This window comes from Schistocerca americana, chromosome 4, assembly GCF_021461395.2.
Source record: "Schistocerca americana isolate TAMUIC-IGC-003095 chromosome 4, iqSchAmer2.1, whole genome shotgun sequence".
In the NCBI taxonomy this organism is placed as follows: Eukaryota; Metazoa; Arthropoda; class Insecta; order Orthoptera; family Acrididae; genus Schistocerca; species Schistocerca americana.
The window spans coordinates 707543272-707560809 of record NC_060122.1 but is presented as its reverse complement, the minus strand read 5'-3'; the positions used below and the strand labels follow the sequence as shown (position 1 = coordinate 707560809).

At 37.7% G+C, this 17538-nt stretch overlaps 1 protein-coding gene across 3 annotated transcripts in view; it reads left to right on the top strand.

Annotated features, from left to right (window-relative positions):
• Nucleotides 1-17538, top strand: part of LOC124614005 (papilin) — a 256846-nt gene that overhangs the window by 72816 nt on the left and 166492 nt on the right. For all 3 annotated transcript variants that reach the window (XM_047142813.1, XM_047142814.1, XM_047142815.1), the window contains exons 14-18: nucleotides 1489-1653; nucleotides 6723-6936; nucleotides 11124-11302; nucleotides 13019-13207; nucleotides 16126-16299. In XM_047142813.1, coding sequence (XP_046998769.1) covers nucleotides 1489-1653; nucleotides 6723-6936; nucleotides 11124-11302; nucleotides 13019-13207; nucleotides 16126-16299 — 921 coding nt within the window. The remainder of the gene's footprint in view (nucleotides 1-1488; nucleotides 1654-6722; nucleotides 6937-11123; nucleotides 11303-13018; nucleotides 13208-16125; nucleotides 16300-17538) is intronic.

Sequence of the window (17538 nt, the reverse complement as noted above, 5' to 3'; positions counted from 1 at the left end):
ATGTTTCCAGAATGAGAATTTCACTCTGCAGCGGAGTGTGCGCTGATATGAAACTTCCTGGCAGATTAAAACTGTGTGCCCGACCGAGACTCGAACTTGGTCTGCATGGTTCGCAGGAGAGCTTCTGTAAAGTTTGGAAGGTAGGAGACGAGGTACTGGCAGAAGTAAAGCCGTGAGTACCGGGCGTGAGTCGTGCTTCGGTAGCTCAGTTGGTAGAGCACTTGCCCGCGAAAGGCAAAGGTCCTGAGTTCGAGTCTCGGTCGGGCACACAGTTTTAATCTGCCAGGAAGTTTCATATCAGCGCACACTCCACTGCAGAGTGAAAATCTCGTTCTGGAACTATAGTATATATTTTACAGAATAAGCTTGAGTCAACTGTTGCAAATATATTCTCAATATGTTTTACCGGTTTTGATAAATTTATTTTGTAGGCTTTGGAAGATGAAAAATTAATTTTTCGAAATGGGTAAAGTATATTAAAAACATATTTGCAACTGACAACGGAATTTTATTTTGAAAAACATGTTACTTAATAAATTTCAAATGACAGACATATAGAACTGCAGCAAAGTTATTACTCATAATTGATAGCATGTCTAATTTGTATATTATTTTTGGTTATATATAAAATGGCATCCCATAGTGCTGTGAAAAATGACAGTACCTAGATAATCAGGAGGAGAGTATTTTATAGCAAGAACTTCACAAACAGCTGTATCTTGACCAATTTTATTAAGGTACACCCAGGTTTGTGGCTTAAAGCCACATCATCAGGTGCATATCTACACAATAGGAAATAAATAGTGACAGTAATTGAACCCTTATACATTAAAGTAATACTGGAGCCATAAGCACCCAATTATGAGAGTAAATAAAAAAACAAGTGTACTTACAAAAATTAAAATGCAGTAAACAACAAAGCGGAGAACATACAAGACCAAACTTTGTAGTTAAAATCATAATGCTCATAGGGGGTAGTCAATGAATAAAAATTTGGCCGATGGAAAACAGTCTATGCCATGTAAGAAGGATGTGCCTATAACCAAAGAGTGAAAGTGAGATGCTGGACCAAAAGCAACATATCATCGAGACAAGAAGCAGAAGGCTTAGCAGCAGGTCAGCTTGAGGAAACATCCAGTGTGTAATAAACATATCTTTTGGGTATTTGTAAAATGTTCTTAATGTTTTATTCCTCTCTGAAGTCATAGTCTTTAATACTTTATAGAGAGAAATATACAAATCTTTAGAAGAAAGTGGCAAACAAGATTGCCCAATATGGGGTAACGAGCAGTAAAGAGCATACAAGCACAAACAGCGGAACTGTTCAACATGACCTGTTCTCAACTGAGCATCTGTTTGGGGGGGGGGGGGGGGGGGGGTTGTTGACATTTTAGCACTTCATTGCACCATAAACAATGTGTCACATAATATTAGGAGATACAGTATATTAGTAAATAGTACTTCTTTCGTGTCTTTTTCTTTTTCTAGGTCTGTGGGAGACAGCAACCACCTTGAGAGAATTAGTAACAACCATAAAATCAAAAGGAAAGAAGTGCCGTAGAAGGAAGAAACCAAGAGTATTAAAATGTGAAGAAACTAAGTTTGGCTGTTGTGCAGATGGTATTACAAAAGCCCAAGGACCGTTCAGCTTGGGTACGACTTTTAATTTGAAATTCACTAACCCAGAGATAGTTCCAACAAATCTTTGTCAATATTAAAAAGTACTACAGTTTCTATATGAGCATTTCAATGGAATGTTAAGCTTCCCCTCCTATTTTAAGATCTGCTCATTCTGGATTTTGCAGTTCAGGTTTTCAGTTTGCGTTGCTGTCACCATAACTGAAGCAGTGATAGAAATTTATGAGGGGGGTACCCAAAAAAAAAACTGGAATAACATTGCCTTGGGCAGAGATTCTGTAGTACACATTTTTGCCACTGGGCATGTATAGCACAACTCATTGCCAGTTCAGTGTCACCTTTGTTCTTGACCTGACTTGTTTTGTCCATCTCCAGTGATTGTTTTTGCTGTGCTGTTTTGTTCTTTTCTTTTGTTTTGTTTTTTACAATGGCAAGTTTTAAGTGAACAATGTGCAGCTGTGAAATTTTGTTTTATACTTGGTAAAACTGCTGCTGAAACTGTTTTAATGTCAGAAACAGCTTATCAGGATGACGCTGTGTGAAAAACTCAAATGTATGAGTGGTTTTCTTGATTTAAAAATGGCGACATGTCGATTGATGACAAACATCATTCTTTATGTCTACCAACTGCCTGAACTGATGAAAAAATTTGGAAAAATTTGAGGGCTTGTGCTCACAGAAAGTTGGCGGACAATTGGTCAACTGTCAGAGATTAGTGGGCTATTTTGGATCTCAGTTCAGCAAATTTTAATGGAAGACTTGGGAGTAAAAAGGGTTGCTGTCAAGTTTGTTCCTTGGTTTATGACCGACAATCAAAAGGAACTTCGAGTTCAAAAATGGGGTACTTTGAAACAACAGCTTGAAATTGATCCAGATTTTCTATCAAAGGTCACTAAGGTGATGAGTCATGGTGCTATGCTTAACCCAGAAACAAAGCAACAGTCAAGGCAGTGGAAGACGTCATCATTACCCCATCCAAAAAAAATGTCATCAAGTCAAATCAAACATCAAAACAATGCTGATATGCTTTGTTGATGCCAAGGGCTTAGATCATTCAGAGTTTGTTCCCCAGGTCAGACAGTCAACCAAATCTTCTATTTGGAAGTTTTAGAAAACTGCGCAACAGTGTTAGTCAAAAAAACCTATTTGTGGTGGACAGGAGACTGGTTCTTCCACCATGACAATGCACTTACACATACAGCCATCTCTGTTAGACAATTTTTGGATAAAAACAGCATGGTTCTGCTGTCTGCCCCATGCACCTTGCTCATCTGACCTGGATTCCTGCAACTTTCTCTTATTTCCACACATGAAAAGGGCATGAAAGGACACAGATTTGACAGCACTGAAGAAGTCAAGAACAAAACAAGGGAGGAGCTGCCAACCATTTCTAAAGATGACTTCAATGAATCTTTCGAACAGTGGAAGCATCAGTGGAACAAATGCAATGGAGAGTGTTTTTGAAAATATATAGCTTTTAAAAATTAATACCAGTTTTTTTGGTACCTCCTTATATATCTCATCTTTCCAGGATCTCAGCTGTTTTCCCATTGTATATCCAAGATATGAATGTGCAACTAATCCTAATTTTGTACAGACAAGTTTGTAATGTCACTGAGAGTGAAACTCATATTTAGGCAGTGTTTGTTAATCTAGTATTTTTAAAATATTTTTTTTTAAATTTATGTCTTTTTTTAATATATATATATATATAATGGAAGGAAACATTCCACGATAGAAACATTCCCCCCCCCCCCCCCTTCCCTCTTTCCTGATGAGGCAACAGTTTGTTGCGAAAGCTTGAATTTTGTGTGTATGTTTGTGTTTGTTTGTGTATCTATCGACCTGCCAGCGCTTTTGTTCGGTAAGTCACCTTATATATATCTGCTTGTGTCTGTATGTGTGGATGGATATGTGCGTGTGTATGCCTGTCCTTTTTTCCCCCAAAGGTAAGTCTTTCCGATCCCGGGATTGGAATGACTCCTTACCCTCTCCCTTAAAACCCACTTCCTTTCGTCTTCCCCTCTCCTTCCCTCTTTCCTGATGAGGCAACAGTTTGTTGCGAAACCTTGAATTTTGTGTGTATGTTTGTGTTTGTTTGTGTGTCTATCGACCTGCCAGCGCTTTCGTTCAGTAAGTCACCTCATCTTTGTTTTTTTTATATATATATATATATATATATATATATATATATATATATATATATATATATATATATATATATATATATATATATATATATTTTTAATTTCAGACTTTAGCCTCTTTTGTGTTTATAATGGTTACTGATTTTGTTCCATTTTGGAACATCTTCAGTTCTATTGTAGATGCAGAGAAACCATCAGTTACTTTTGCTGTCCTCAGCTGCCATAAGTTAATGTGAACTAGAGATTTGTATTGGGTTTATCACTATTTGTTATAGAAAACACACAATGTAATATGCCTCTTTACTCTAAATCAGGAGAAAGAAAACTGGCGTTCTACGGATCGGAGCATGGAATGTCAGATCCCTTAATCAGGCAGGTAGGTTAGAAAATTTAAAAAGGGAAATGGATAGGTTAAAGTTAGATATAGTGGGAATTAGTGAAGTTCGGTGGCAGGAGGAACAAGACTTTTGGTCAGGTGAATATAGGCTTATAAATACAAAATCAAATAGGGGTAATGCAGCAGTAGGTTTAATAATGAATAAAAAAAAGAGGAGTGCGGGTAAGCTACTACAAACAGCATAGTGAACACATTATTGTGGCCAAGATAGACACAAAGCCCATGCCCACTACAGTAGTACAAGTTTATATGCCAAATAGCTCTGCAGATGATGAAGAAAATGATGAAATGTATGATGAGATAAAAGAAATTATTCAGGTAGTGAAGGGAGACGAAAATTTAATAGTCATGGGTGACTGGAATTCGAGAGTAGGAAAAGGGAGAGAAGGAAACAAACAGCATAGTGAACACATTATTGTGGCCAAGATAGACACAAAGCCCATGCCCACTACAGTAGTACAAGTTTATATGCCAATAGCTCTGCAGATGATGAAGAAAATGATTAAATGTATGATGAGATAAAAGAAATTATTCAGGTAGTGAAGGGAGACGAAAATTTAATAATCATGGGTGACTGGAATTCGAGAGTAGGAAAAGGGAGAGAAGGAAACATAGTAGATGAATATGGACTGGGGGGAAGAAATGAAAGAGGAAGTCGTCTGGTAGAATTTTGCACAGAGCAAAACTTAATAGTAGCTAACACTTGGTTCAAGAATCATAAAAGAAGGTTGTATACATGGAAGAATCCTGGAGATACTAAAAGGTATCAGATAGATTATATAATGGTAAGACAGAGATTTAGGAACCAGGTTTTAAATTGTAAGACATTTCCAGGGGCAGATGTGGACTCTGACCACAATCTATTGGTTATGAGCTGTAGATTAAAACTGAAGAAACTACAAAAAGGTGCCAATTTAAGGAGATGGGACCTGGATAAACTGACTAAACCAGAGGTTGTACAGAGTTTCAGGGAGAGCATAAGGGAACAATTGACAGGAATGGGGGAAAGAAATACAGTAGAAGAAGAATGGGTAGCTCTGAGGGATGAAGTAGTGAAGGCAGCAGACGATCAAGTAGGTAAAAAGACGAGGGCTAATAGAAATCCTTGGGTAACAGAAGAAATATTGAATTTAATTGATGAAAGGAGAAAATATAAAAATGCAGTAAATGAAGCAGGCAAAAAGGAATACAAATGTCTCAAAAATGAGACTGACAGGAAGTGCAAAATGGCTAAGCAGGGATGGCTAGAGGACAAATGTAAGGATGTAGAAGCTTATCTCACTAGGGGTAAGATAGATACTGCCTTCAGGAAAATTAAAGAGACCTTTTGAGAAAAGAGAACCACTTGTATGAATATCAAGAGCTCAGGTGGAAACCTAGTTCTAAGCAAAGAAGGGAAGGCAGAAAGGTGGAAGGAGTGTATAGAGGGTTTATACAAGGGCGATGTACTTGAGGACAATATTATGGAAATGGAAGAGGATGTAGATGAAGACGGAATGGGAGATAAGATACTGCATGAAGAGTTTGACAGAGCACTGAAAGACCAGAGTCGAAACAAGGCCCCGGGAGTAGACAACATTCCATTAGAACTACTGACGGCCTTGGGAGACCCAGTCCTGACAAAACTCTACCATCTGGTGAATAGATGTATGAGACAGGTGAGATACCCTCAGACTTCAAGAAGAATATAATAATTCCAATCCCAAAGAAAGCAGGTGTTGACAGATGTGAAAATTACCAAACTATCAGTTTAATAAGTCACAGCTGCAAAATACTAACGCGAATTCTTTACAGACGAATGGAAAAACTGGTAGAAGCGGACCTTGGGGAAGATCAGTTTGGATTCCGTACAAATGTTGGAACACGTGAGGCAATACTAATCTTATGACTTATCTTAGAAGAAAAATTAAGAAAAGGCAAACCTACGTTTCTAGCATTTGTAGACTTAGAGAAAGCTTTTGACAATGTTAACTGGAATACTCTCTTTCAAATGATTGAAAGCAGGTTTTTCTTACCAAAGTAAAAAACAGCAACTAGCAACTGTTAATAATGGTATCTCTCTCTTCTTTCCTCTTAATAACGTATATATGAGGCTGAAGAAGGCAAGGGAAGCTTCAGTCTCCAGAAAAAAATCTTGGCATACTGAACTTGCATCACAGACTGCAAAGAGACAGATGTATCAGTCAGAAGAAATCCTGAACAGAATGTACAAGTTTACTACCAGCAAGTGTACCCAGAGCCAATTCTCATGGAATCTAAAAAGTATTTCATCATTCACCTCGAAACTAACATGAGTAGCTCCTATCAGCTCCCCCTCCCGCTCTCCATCAGAGCTCACATCCTATACACTCTTGTAAACAATTTGTTTATTAATCTTGTTCCAAACATTCTTTTCTTTCTGAATATTTATTTACTGCTTCATTCTTTATATCTGTATAATGGACATACATTCTATTTTGTTACATGTGTCTACTTAACAAAAGTATATTTATCATAATCAATTGAAGTTTTATGAACTGAATATTGACTTTTACTCAAAGGTTGCCCACAATTGAGGACATGTGGTGAGACAAAGTATGGTTGCTGCCCAGATGAAGTATCTCCAGCAAAAGGTCCACACTGGGAAGGTTGTCCACCTTCACTTTGTGCAGAAACTTTGTTTGGATGTTGTCCTGACAATGTTAGCATAGCAGAAGGAAATGATTTTGAAGGTTGTCCTGATGAAGAACCACCCTGTGATTATAAAACATCTGAGTGAGTAGCATCTCATTTTTTGTGTAGCTGACATTATCAGTATTTTGTAATTTTATGTGCAATAACCGTTATGAAAATCCAAGTAGGTTAAGTTTATGAAATTTTAGCTAAGAAAATTAGCTTTGGGTGTGTGGTAGTTCAACGGCATATGGTTTATTCTTGAACTAACTAAGTATAGCTTGGAAGTTTATAATAGAAACATAACTATTCATGCATGACATTGGAAACATCCTCTCACATCAGCATTACAAGTTTCATATAAGTTGATTCTTAACCTTATATGTACGAGGGTAATCCTAAAAATAAGGTCTCCTATTTTTTATAAGTACATAGACCTGTTTATTTCTACAGTGGTTTACATCAGTTTACAGCTTGAACATTTAGCTATTTTTTGACATAATCACCATTTCTGTCGATGCATTTTTGTAGACGCTGTGGCAGTTTTTGTATGCCAATGTCATACCAGCTCGCTGCCATGCTATTCAGAAAGTTATGAACCTCTTCTTTCACCTCATTGTTTGAGCTGAATCGCTTTTCAGCCAAATGTTCTTTTAATTTAGGGAACAGGTGATAGTCCCTGGGTGCCAAGTCAGGACTATAGGGTGAGTGGGTGAAACTGTTGCAGGAGAGCAACAGTTTGCAGAGCGATGTGTGGGCGAGCGTTGTCATGGAGAATGTGTACACCCTTGCTCAACATTCCTCTTCTCCAGTTCTGAATTGCCCATTTGAGTTTTTTCAGAGTTTCACAGTACCTGTCAGTGTTAATTGTGGTGCCAGTGGGCATAAAGTCGACCAACAATACCGCTTTCCGATCACAAAAAAACAGTTGTCATGACTTTACCAGCAGACTGTGTTTCAATTTCCACGGCTGATGCTGCATTCTGGCCTGAGATGCTGGAGTTGGCAGTCGTGTGTGGCTAAGGCATGCTTGCTTGTGTGTGTGTGTGTGTGTGTGTGTGTGTGTGTGTGTGTGTGTATGAGAGAGAGAGAGAGAGAGAGAGAGAGAGAGAGAGAGAGAATGTTGTGTGTGTGAGAATGTAGTATGTGTTCTCTCTCTGTACTGATGAAAGCTGTATGTGTCTTTTAATCATGCCTGTCTGCAACTTGATGTATCGTCTTTAAATTAAGGTGATAGACAGCTCTTTGAAGATTATCTTCATTTTCTTGAATTATTATTTGATAATCTATGTACAGTAGGGTATTAAAGCATTTCTCTCTGTTGATTTTTACACAGTAGCTGATATTTTGTTCCCGGACCCTGACTAGGTCATCCATGTACAAGGCGTGTTTTTTAAGTAAGGTCCATTTGAACATAAGTACACAACAAAAGGTTATTTCAAAAAAATTAATTTATTTTCAGAAAGTACATACTTCACTCTATTTTTCAACATAGTTGTCAAGTTTGTTCAAACACATATCATACCCCTCAACCAATTTTAAAATACCCTCTTCATGAAAACTTGCTGCCTGCTCCGATAACCAAGAGCTCACTGCCGTTTTCACGTCGTCATCATCATTGTAACAATTGCCACTGAGGTGTTGTTTGAGGTGGAGGAACAGATGGTAATCGCTCTCTGCAAGATCAGGACTGTAGGGTGGGTAGTCTAAAACTTCCCAGCCAAAACTGTCCAATAAATCACGGGTCTGACGTGCAGTGTGAGGTCTTGCATTGTCATGGAGAAGGACAATGAATTTCTGCAGCAGACAGGTTCCTTGCTGATAAAAACCATATCACTGAATGAACCTCACACGCGGCAGGTCAGTTGATAGTCTTAAATGTTTTGAAAACATGGAACAAAACCGTACAGATTAGCTACAGAGCTGAAACTGAGCACAGTTGTTCCCAAGGCATGCCGGTGCACAAGGCATGCACTCGTTGTGGTATGCATACGAACTACTAGTGTCTACAACAAAATGGAACTTACTTAAAAAACACACCTTATAGGTATTGAAAAGAGTTGGAAACAGGTCACATCCTTGTCCAGCTCTGTGTGTTGTTGTCAATTGTTTGGACACATTCTCTTCATCTTCGATTGTAGTTTTTGTTTCTCTGCAAAGAGATTAAACAGAGTTAATTAGATGTGCTGAGAAGCCTCTTTCTCCCATAAACTGCCACAGTAGCTGTCTATTGACTTTGTTAAAAATGTTACCATAATGTATGTGCATGTGTAAGATAAATTCTTTTTTTTCTCTGTCAGTATTTTTTATACTACAAATGCCATCTGTGAATAGTTGTCCTTTTTTCATTCAGTCACTCATTCATTGTGTCCTGTAGATCCACAATTCTTTTGAAGCTGAAGCAGTTCCAATTATTTGTATTATTGGTATGCTTTCTTTGTATTTTTTGTCTAGTATGTGTATACACTCTTATTCTTAATGTGTGTTTTCTATAACAGTGTTCCACACACAGTCATAGTGCATGCAGCCAGTACAGCGTAGGTGTGTGTGTGTGTGTGTGTGTGTGTGTGTGTGTGTGTGTTTGTGTGTGTGTGTGTTTATCCAAAAGTTAGAAAAGTTTTCATTTTTCCTCATCATGTGGCTGTTTACAACTCAATACTTCTACTATTCAATGAGTTGTTACCTTCACTCCTAAATTCTTTACATTCTGCCATAACTTCTCTTACTGTATTTAGGTCTTGACTTTGCCAATTATAGACAGCTGATAGTGGTCTGTGAAAAGTTATATAAATGCTTTGTTTGATGTAGTAGATAAAAACAGCAGCTGAGTAGTAGAAGAGAGAGAACAGTGACTTTTTCAAACGATTTGTTTTTCCCTAAGTATACATATACAAATGTAAAGCAATCTACAAGTAATTTAGTTGTTAGTATACGTTACAGAAGTAATCTACCGATAATGACTCATTGCACATCCCTGATGGTTCTCCTTTGTGATGGGACTTACAGAAAATGGGTGAATTAATGAGTGATCAAACACTTTGATCCATTAACTAATTACAAAAGGGAGGGGTGTGGGGGTACAGTCAAGTTGGCCTCACAGTTTAGCACTTTGGTTGAAATATCATCATAATCAGAACATGATTACAAATGCTTTTCATTCATGTAATGAATTTTGTGATCTAGTTAACAGTTAATTTAGCAAAACACATGTCCGCTGGTGGAGTGTGCAATGCCCTTCTAAGTAAATCAAATCAAACTGCGTTTCATGGTCCAATTGTTTTTCCTCCCTTTGTTTTCTGCTACTCTTAGGAAGAATAACTACAGGTGTTTTAACTGTGGTGTCACCGCTAGACACCACACTTGCTAGGTGGTAGCTTTTAAATCGGCCACGGTCCGCTAGTATACGACGGACCCGCGTGTCGCCACTGTCACTGATCGCAGACCGAGCGCCACCACACGGCAGGTCTCGAGAGACTTACTAGCACTCGCCCCAGTTGTACAGACGACTTAGCTAGCGATGCAACACTGACGAAGCCTCGTTTATTTGCAGAGAAGATAGTTAGAATAGCCTTCATCTAAGTCAATGGCTACGACCTAGCAAGGCGCCATAGCAATTGATAGTTATCGTATGAAGCATGTCTCATCAAGAACGATGTATACAAATGATGGATTAAAGTTAAGCATTCCAGAAGCTACGTACTTTTCTTTATAGCATTCATTACGTATCCTGTTTCAGACCTCACGCCATCCTGCGTGAGCTTATAGCGTGCATTTCGACCTTCTCTAGCAATATAACATTAACCATATTTAATATCACATTCCAAGTAAGAAATAGACCCAGAGAAAATTTTTTTCTTAAAAATTCAGATCATCTACAGTTCCCCCTGCACGATCATTAGTGATTCATATTATAGGATATTGATGCAAGAAGATCTTGTGATTGCTCCTTAATGGACTGTTCTTCGTAGCAATTAATGCATATATAAGAGAAGTAGAAGAAAGAAGTGCTTATAGCATTCCATCCTCACCATTATTGCTGGTAGCTTACTCTCTCAGATCAGAAGAGAGGGCCCTGCTTGTAAAGCAAATTAGAAGTCTATGGGTAATAGTAGCTGCTTTTGGCTTCTATATAAATTTGTTGTATGTGACTCCCCAGCATGAAAACAAAACTTTTGCTGATTGTGTGAAAAGCTTTGTTGGCTCACAATGAAAAATTAATATTTCTTCTAGATTATTCCTCTTTCTATTGTGAAATTATTTCTATTATTTTATAATTTTTTTGTTTTAAGGTTTGGTTGCTGTCCTGATGGGATTACAAAGGCCTTGGGACCAAACAATGCTGGCTGCTTTGAATGTGAAGGTTCTGGTGAATGCACATGTGCAGATACAAAATTTGGTTGCTGTCCTGATGGTGTTAGGGCTGCAACTGGGCCTAATAATACTGGCTGCTATGATGATGAATTTGAAGGTATGACTCAGGCATATTGACACTAAGTAATTGTGTACCCAATTTGCTTGTGGCATTCTCTGAATATTTCAGTTCCTCACTGTTTGTATTGTATCATTTACTTATCACAAAACTGTCATAGTAATTTTGTGTACTAGCCATTGAAGTACATCAAATTTACAATAAATCCCCAGATTTTGCGTAGGTTGATGGGAATTTTTGGAATATATATCTCATCATTATTATCCATTCCTGTCATAATTTTGTCTCTCTTCCATGTCTGTATCCACAGTATGATACCGCTATTGGGGTTCTGTCTTGTGTTTGATTCCAAACATGTTTTCTGTATCAGATTCATCCACTTACATTTCATTTCCAATGTTGTATACATATTTCATGTGATGTGTTACCATACAGTCTATTGTAAGCAGTATTTGATTTTTCTCTGCTGACTCAGTAAGCCTTGTGTAGAGTGACAGCATAGCTGAACTAAATGTTCCTTGAAACTTCCTGGTAGATTAAAACTGTGTGCCGGACTGAGACTCGAACTCGGGACCTTTGCCTTTCGCGGGCAAGTGCTCTACCGACTGAGCTACCCAAGCACTACTCACACCCCATCCTCAGAGCTTTACTTCTGCCAGTACCTCATCTCCTACCTTCTAAACTTTACAGAAGCTCTCCTGCGAACCTTGCAGAACTAGCACTCCTGAAAGAAAGGATATTGCGGAGACATGGCTTAGCCACAGCCTGGGGAATGTTTCTAGAATGAAATTTTCACTCTGCAATGGAGTGTGCGCTGATATGAAGCTTCCTGGTAGATTAAAACTGTGTGCCGGACCGAGACTCGAACTCGGGACCTTTGCCTTTCGCGGGCAAGTGCTCTACTGACTGAGCTACCCAAACACGACTCATGCCCCATCCTCACAGCTTTACTTCTGCCAGTACCTCGTCTCCTACCTTCCAAACTTTACAGAAGCCCTCCTGCAAACCTTGCAGAACTAGCACTCCTGAAAGAAAGGATATTGTGGAGACATGGCTTAGCCACAGCCTGGGGGATGTTTCTAGAATGAAATTTTCACTCTGCAATGGAGTGTGCACTGATATGAAACTTCCTGGCAGTTCAAAACTGTGTGCCGGACCGAGACTCAAACTCGAGACATTTGTCTTTCACAGGCAAGTACTATCCTGGTGAAAGTAAGGCTGTGAGGATGGGTCATGAGTCATGCTTAGGTAGCTGAATCAGTAGAGCACTGTGAAAGGCAAAGGTCCTGAGATTGAGTCTTGGTCCAGCACACAGTTTTAATCTCCCAGGAAGTTTCTTATCAGTGGACACTGCACTGAAGAGTGAAAATTTCATTCTGAATATATTTCCTGTTCTCAAATATCTTGATTTGCAGTTATCTCAGTCTCTCTCTCTCTCTCTCTCTCTCTCTCTCTCTCTCTCTCTCTCTCCCTCTCTCCCTCTCCCTCTCCCTCTCCCTCTCCCTCTCTCCCTCTCCCTCCAGATGGATCCCTCTCATTCTGCCCTTTTTTAACCTTTCCCAACCTACCCTTCTCTCCTCTCCAGGAAGAATCTATTACTTCTGAAAATCAGACTGATGTGTGTGGGTGTGTGTGTGTGTGTGTGTGTAAAAACAAATGTACCAAGATACTTTTATAATAGGAGCCTGTTTATCTTGATTTAGTTGTAACACAGTTCTCTCTTTTGACAGCAACATTTTTTTCCCTCCTGTCTAGGGTCTGGTGTTACAACACCATGGTTGAACGCAACAGAAGCTGAGCTTGACTGCACTGCTTCTGAGCACGGATGTTGTCCAGATGGTTACCTACCAGCTACAGGTCCTTACTTTGAGGGATGTGGTGTTATTAACTCAGAAAATTGCACTGCATCATACTTTGGATGTTGCCTCGATCAAATAAACCCAGGTACTACAGTTTTAAGGTTATAGGTGAACTTCCTCTCAGTCTTATAATTTTTCTGCACTGTTGTGTGCATAGTATATTTTATTTCAGCACAATATGTGACAAATGCTTGATTTAAATTACAAGTTGCTATGAGTGACAGAGTGCAATATCAGGATTAAGAAACAGCAGTTGATAATACTTATTTATTTGAGCCTGATCAAAACATGGAATATTATTTATTGTAGTGTGTAAGGCTTTTTCCAGTGTGACAGATGTTGATGAGATTTTCAGATATTATATCGAGTAATGTCGCTGAAACTCTGTAATATTATTATGGAGAAACTGTTTATCATCTTCAGCTGATGGTGTTAACAGTTTGTGGAAGAAATCATCAAAGCACTAACTGTCATGGTAAAAATGTGATGCAGTCCTTAGAAATGAGCATTCTTTTGAAAGCAAAGTAAACAGATTGTGTGGTGAGATGCCAAATTAAAGATTAAATACTGTTGCTGGGTACCTGTGCAGTAGATATTTCACAACAGAACAAACCTTTTAGGAGTCGTCATCAACAGACAATATTATTAATTGAAGGTGCAGTTAAAATATTTCAGAGCTTTAGTAACACATGCAATACAGTCCCTGGGAATCTCAGAATTAAAATAAATGAAAGAATGTACTTAAATATATTGTTCCTTGCTGATGATCAAGTTATTATTGAAGAAACTGAGGACAAACTTCAGGGATCTCTGTATTTTATCGTTGTAAGACCTGCTCAGGACATAACATGAAAATATCTGCAGAAAAGACCAAGACTATGAATTTTAGAAGCAAATGTTTAGTCAATGGAAACAACCTTAGATAATAGACCTATTGAACTAATGTCTCACTTTCAGTGCCTTGGCTGATTGCTTGCATAATTGATACTGATATTGATCACAAACTAAGTAGGTATAAAGCCTTATGTGGAACAACAAGAAAAACTATGAAATTTTATAAAGTGAGTGTTGTCTAAGTTTTGCTGTGTGGCTCAGTGCAAGGGTGATGAGTCCTAAATAACTGAGTAAGATACAGGGATCAGAAATTATATTGATGAAATCTGTGAAATGCTGTTTGAGACTGAACAGATTTAAAGATGGCAATGCACAGAGAGAACTGAATATTTTTAAAACATAAAACAGAATCAATGAAAATAAATAAAGATGGCTGTCACATGTAAACATAATGCTAGAAGGAAGAATACTAAAATACATTTTATCATACAGATCAAATGGTTGAAGAGACATGGACGACCAAGGAAACGTTGGCAAATAACATTCTACAAGACCAGAACAGACGAATTGCATACTGCTTGAAAAAAAGATTATATGTGTAAATGATGTATCAGACAAGTGACTGCACACTTTGATCTACCTTCTTAAAGAAACTGAAACAATGAAATTATCTGTTAAGGTAATAATTATTGAATAATTCGTAATTTATCACTATGTAGGGAAGAAGAAACATGCTCACTTAGAGCAGATGGTTAAACAGAAGTAATTGGTATAGGTCTTAAAATTACTGAAGTGAAAAGGACATTGTATATCTAGCTTTCAAAACAGTTGCCATCCCAATAGAAACAGAGTCATGTGAGAAGGAGGAAAGAGAAAGTGAAATATATTAGACACTGAATGGAAGCAACTTATGAAAATGTTCTTCAGAGGCTGCTACCAGTAACACATTTTTGTTGGCTTAAATTATTCAACCCTAGATTAAGTGCATGAGTGACATGTGTCTCCTAACAATATTTTTCACAAATTTACAACACTGTTTGTTGATTTTCAGATTGCACTTTTCAGTAGCTGAATGTTTATTGTTGATGTTTTTAGTGGTAGCAGTAGCACTCTTCTGTATCACATCTGGAGTTTTAAAAAATAAATAATCTCTGTATTAACATGTTTTGATGACATGTTTTAAGTGTCCTTTGCAAGTTTATGAATAGTAGTTATAAAGATCCAAGGAGCCATAGCAATGAATGTAACTGAATACATGACAAGAACACAGCCAATTCATATGAACAAAATGAATGATTATTTTTTTCTTAACCATGTGAACATCATAGTAGCAAACAAAGTAAACATTCCTTCATAGTAGTTTATCTTTCTCTTTCTACTTAGGATGGCCACAGCATGTGCCAAGATTGTAAAAAACAACTTTAAGATCTCTTTAACATCTGTGTACTTTCGTTAAAAGATTTTGTATTGCCATTGTAACTTTGAGATGAGGTCTCAAAATATGTTGCTTCATTAAATAATTTAAGCAAATCAACAAAAATTTATGACTAGTAGTGTCCTCTGAAAATAACATTTCATATTACGGGAACAGTCATGGTCAAAGAAACTTACTCCATCTGTTACAATGAATACAATCAATTTTTGACAAAACAATTTAATTGGATAGATAAAAAATCTACTCCACAGGCGGCTGCAGGACACACACATAAAAGAAAGTTATAACTAGGAAGCTTTCGGAGCCTGTAGCTCCTTCTTCAGGCAGAAGGATTGAAGGAGAAGGAAAAGGGGTGAAGAAAAAGGACTGGAGAGGTCTAGGGAAAGGGGTAGATTTTGGGAAAGGCACCCAGGACCATTGGTCAGGGGAGACTTAATGGACAGTATGAAAATGAAGACTAAACAATCAATCTTTCCTTCTCACCCTGTCTGGTCAGATAATTAAATGGTCCATTGAACATGATACTTATTCATAATTTTCACTTGTAAATGGCTAAGTAATTCTTTATACAGAAGCTTGAGGTTGAGATTTAAAACCAGTTTTAATAGCTTCCTTTATCAATTTCCAGTTCTTCATTATACCACAGTACCATTTAAATCCAACTTAAATTTTGTGAATATTATATTGATTTGTCCCTGGAGGACATTGTCATGAAACCCTGTTCACTATCGTAGCTTTAGGACCAGACTACATTGGGTGTCGAATGCCATGTGAAAGTGAAAAGTATGGTTGCTGCAGAGATGGTATAACACCAGCTCATGGACCAAATGAGGAAGGTTGTTGCCTGAATTCAGAATTTGGCTGCTGTCCAGACAATGTATTGCCGGCACAAGGTCCAAACCTGGAAGGTAAGTGACTATTTAGCTTTTTCATGAAAATTCCAAAAATTAGTCAAAGAAGAAATCACATCAGGCCTCAAGCACAGGTTAATAGTTACTGCTTTCATGACTAGTGATAAGACAGATGGGCAACAACTGAGACGTTCCAGCCGTCTTGTTCAAAGAAATTATTGCTCACATCATGAAGAACTAACTATTACTATCAACACATAAAATACTACTAGAAAGTTAGTGTGGCTTCATTCCATTAACGGACACTACAGACATGATCATCAAAGCCCATCAGTCTGAAGAAAAATCCAAGGAACAGGATAAGCCACTTTGTATGGCATCTGTGGATCTGGCTAACACTCTGATGTGGTACAAGTTCTCATTTGATTTTCATCTCAACATCTGTTCCATATTAAAGATTTCGTATAGTGATTCAGTGTCTGCTGTCATTAATAGATAAACAAGACAACGATATCAAATCACATTAGTAAAACAAGACCACTGGACAGTATCTGTTTTAATCTGCTATAATCACTCTAGTAAACGAACTCAGTGTCATAATACAATGTCTGATGGTAATGTATACATTTGAAATATTTTTGTTTATTTGCATAAATTGTGTCATTGACATGAATATGTATACAGTAGACTCCTGACTCTCCAGCTCATGACTATCTGGCCTACTTAATCTAGCCTGCTTATTTAATATCACAATAATACTTCTCCATGATAAAACAAGTGTTAATTTATTGAGCGTATTGTACTTTCACAAAGCTTTAGCAAGCAGGTGCTGGCTACAATGCCATGTGGCCTTTCAAAATGTTTTATGTGTCTTTTGTGCTTTTAGTACATCTGGAGTCACAATTATAAGGAACATACTGTATTGTTAATACTGAATAAATTACTGGAACCAGTACTTAGAAGCCTTCTTCCAGTACTTATAAACAACAATGAAAACAAGTAGTGAGCAGCTCTGTGTTCTTTGTTTCTTCAGCTGCATATCAGCCATGTAAAATACATGTGTTGTTAAATTGTTGTTTTGTGCAGTCCTTTTTTTAAATTAAAGAGTCCAAAATGGGTGATAAATGAAAAAACCTTGTAGAGACTATGGATCAGAAACTGTGTGCTGTAATGCAACTGGATTCTGAGTACCAGCCAGAACTATTGCTTTGGAATTTGGGATAGGAAAAAGTACTGTTGAAGACAGGAAGAAAATTCAAGCAGAAATTGAAAAGTGGTGTGCTTCCCAAGTTACAG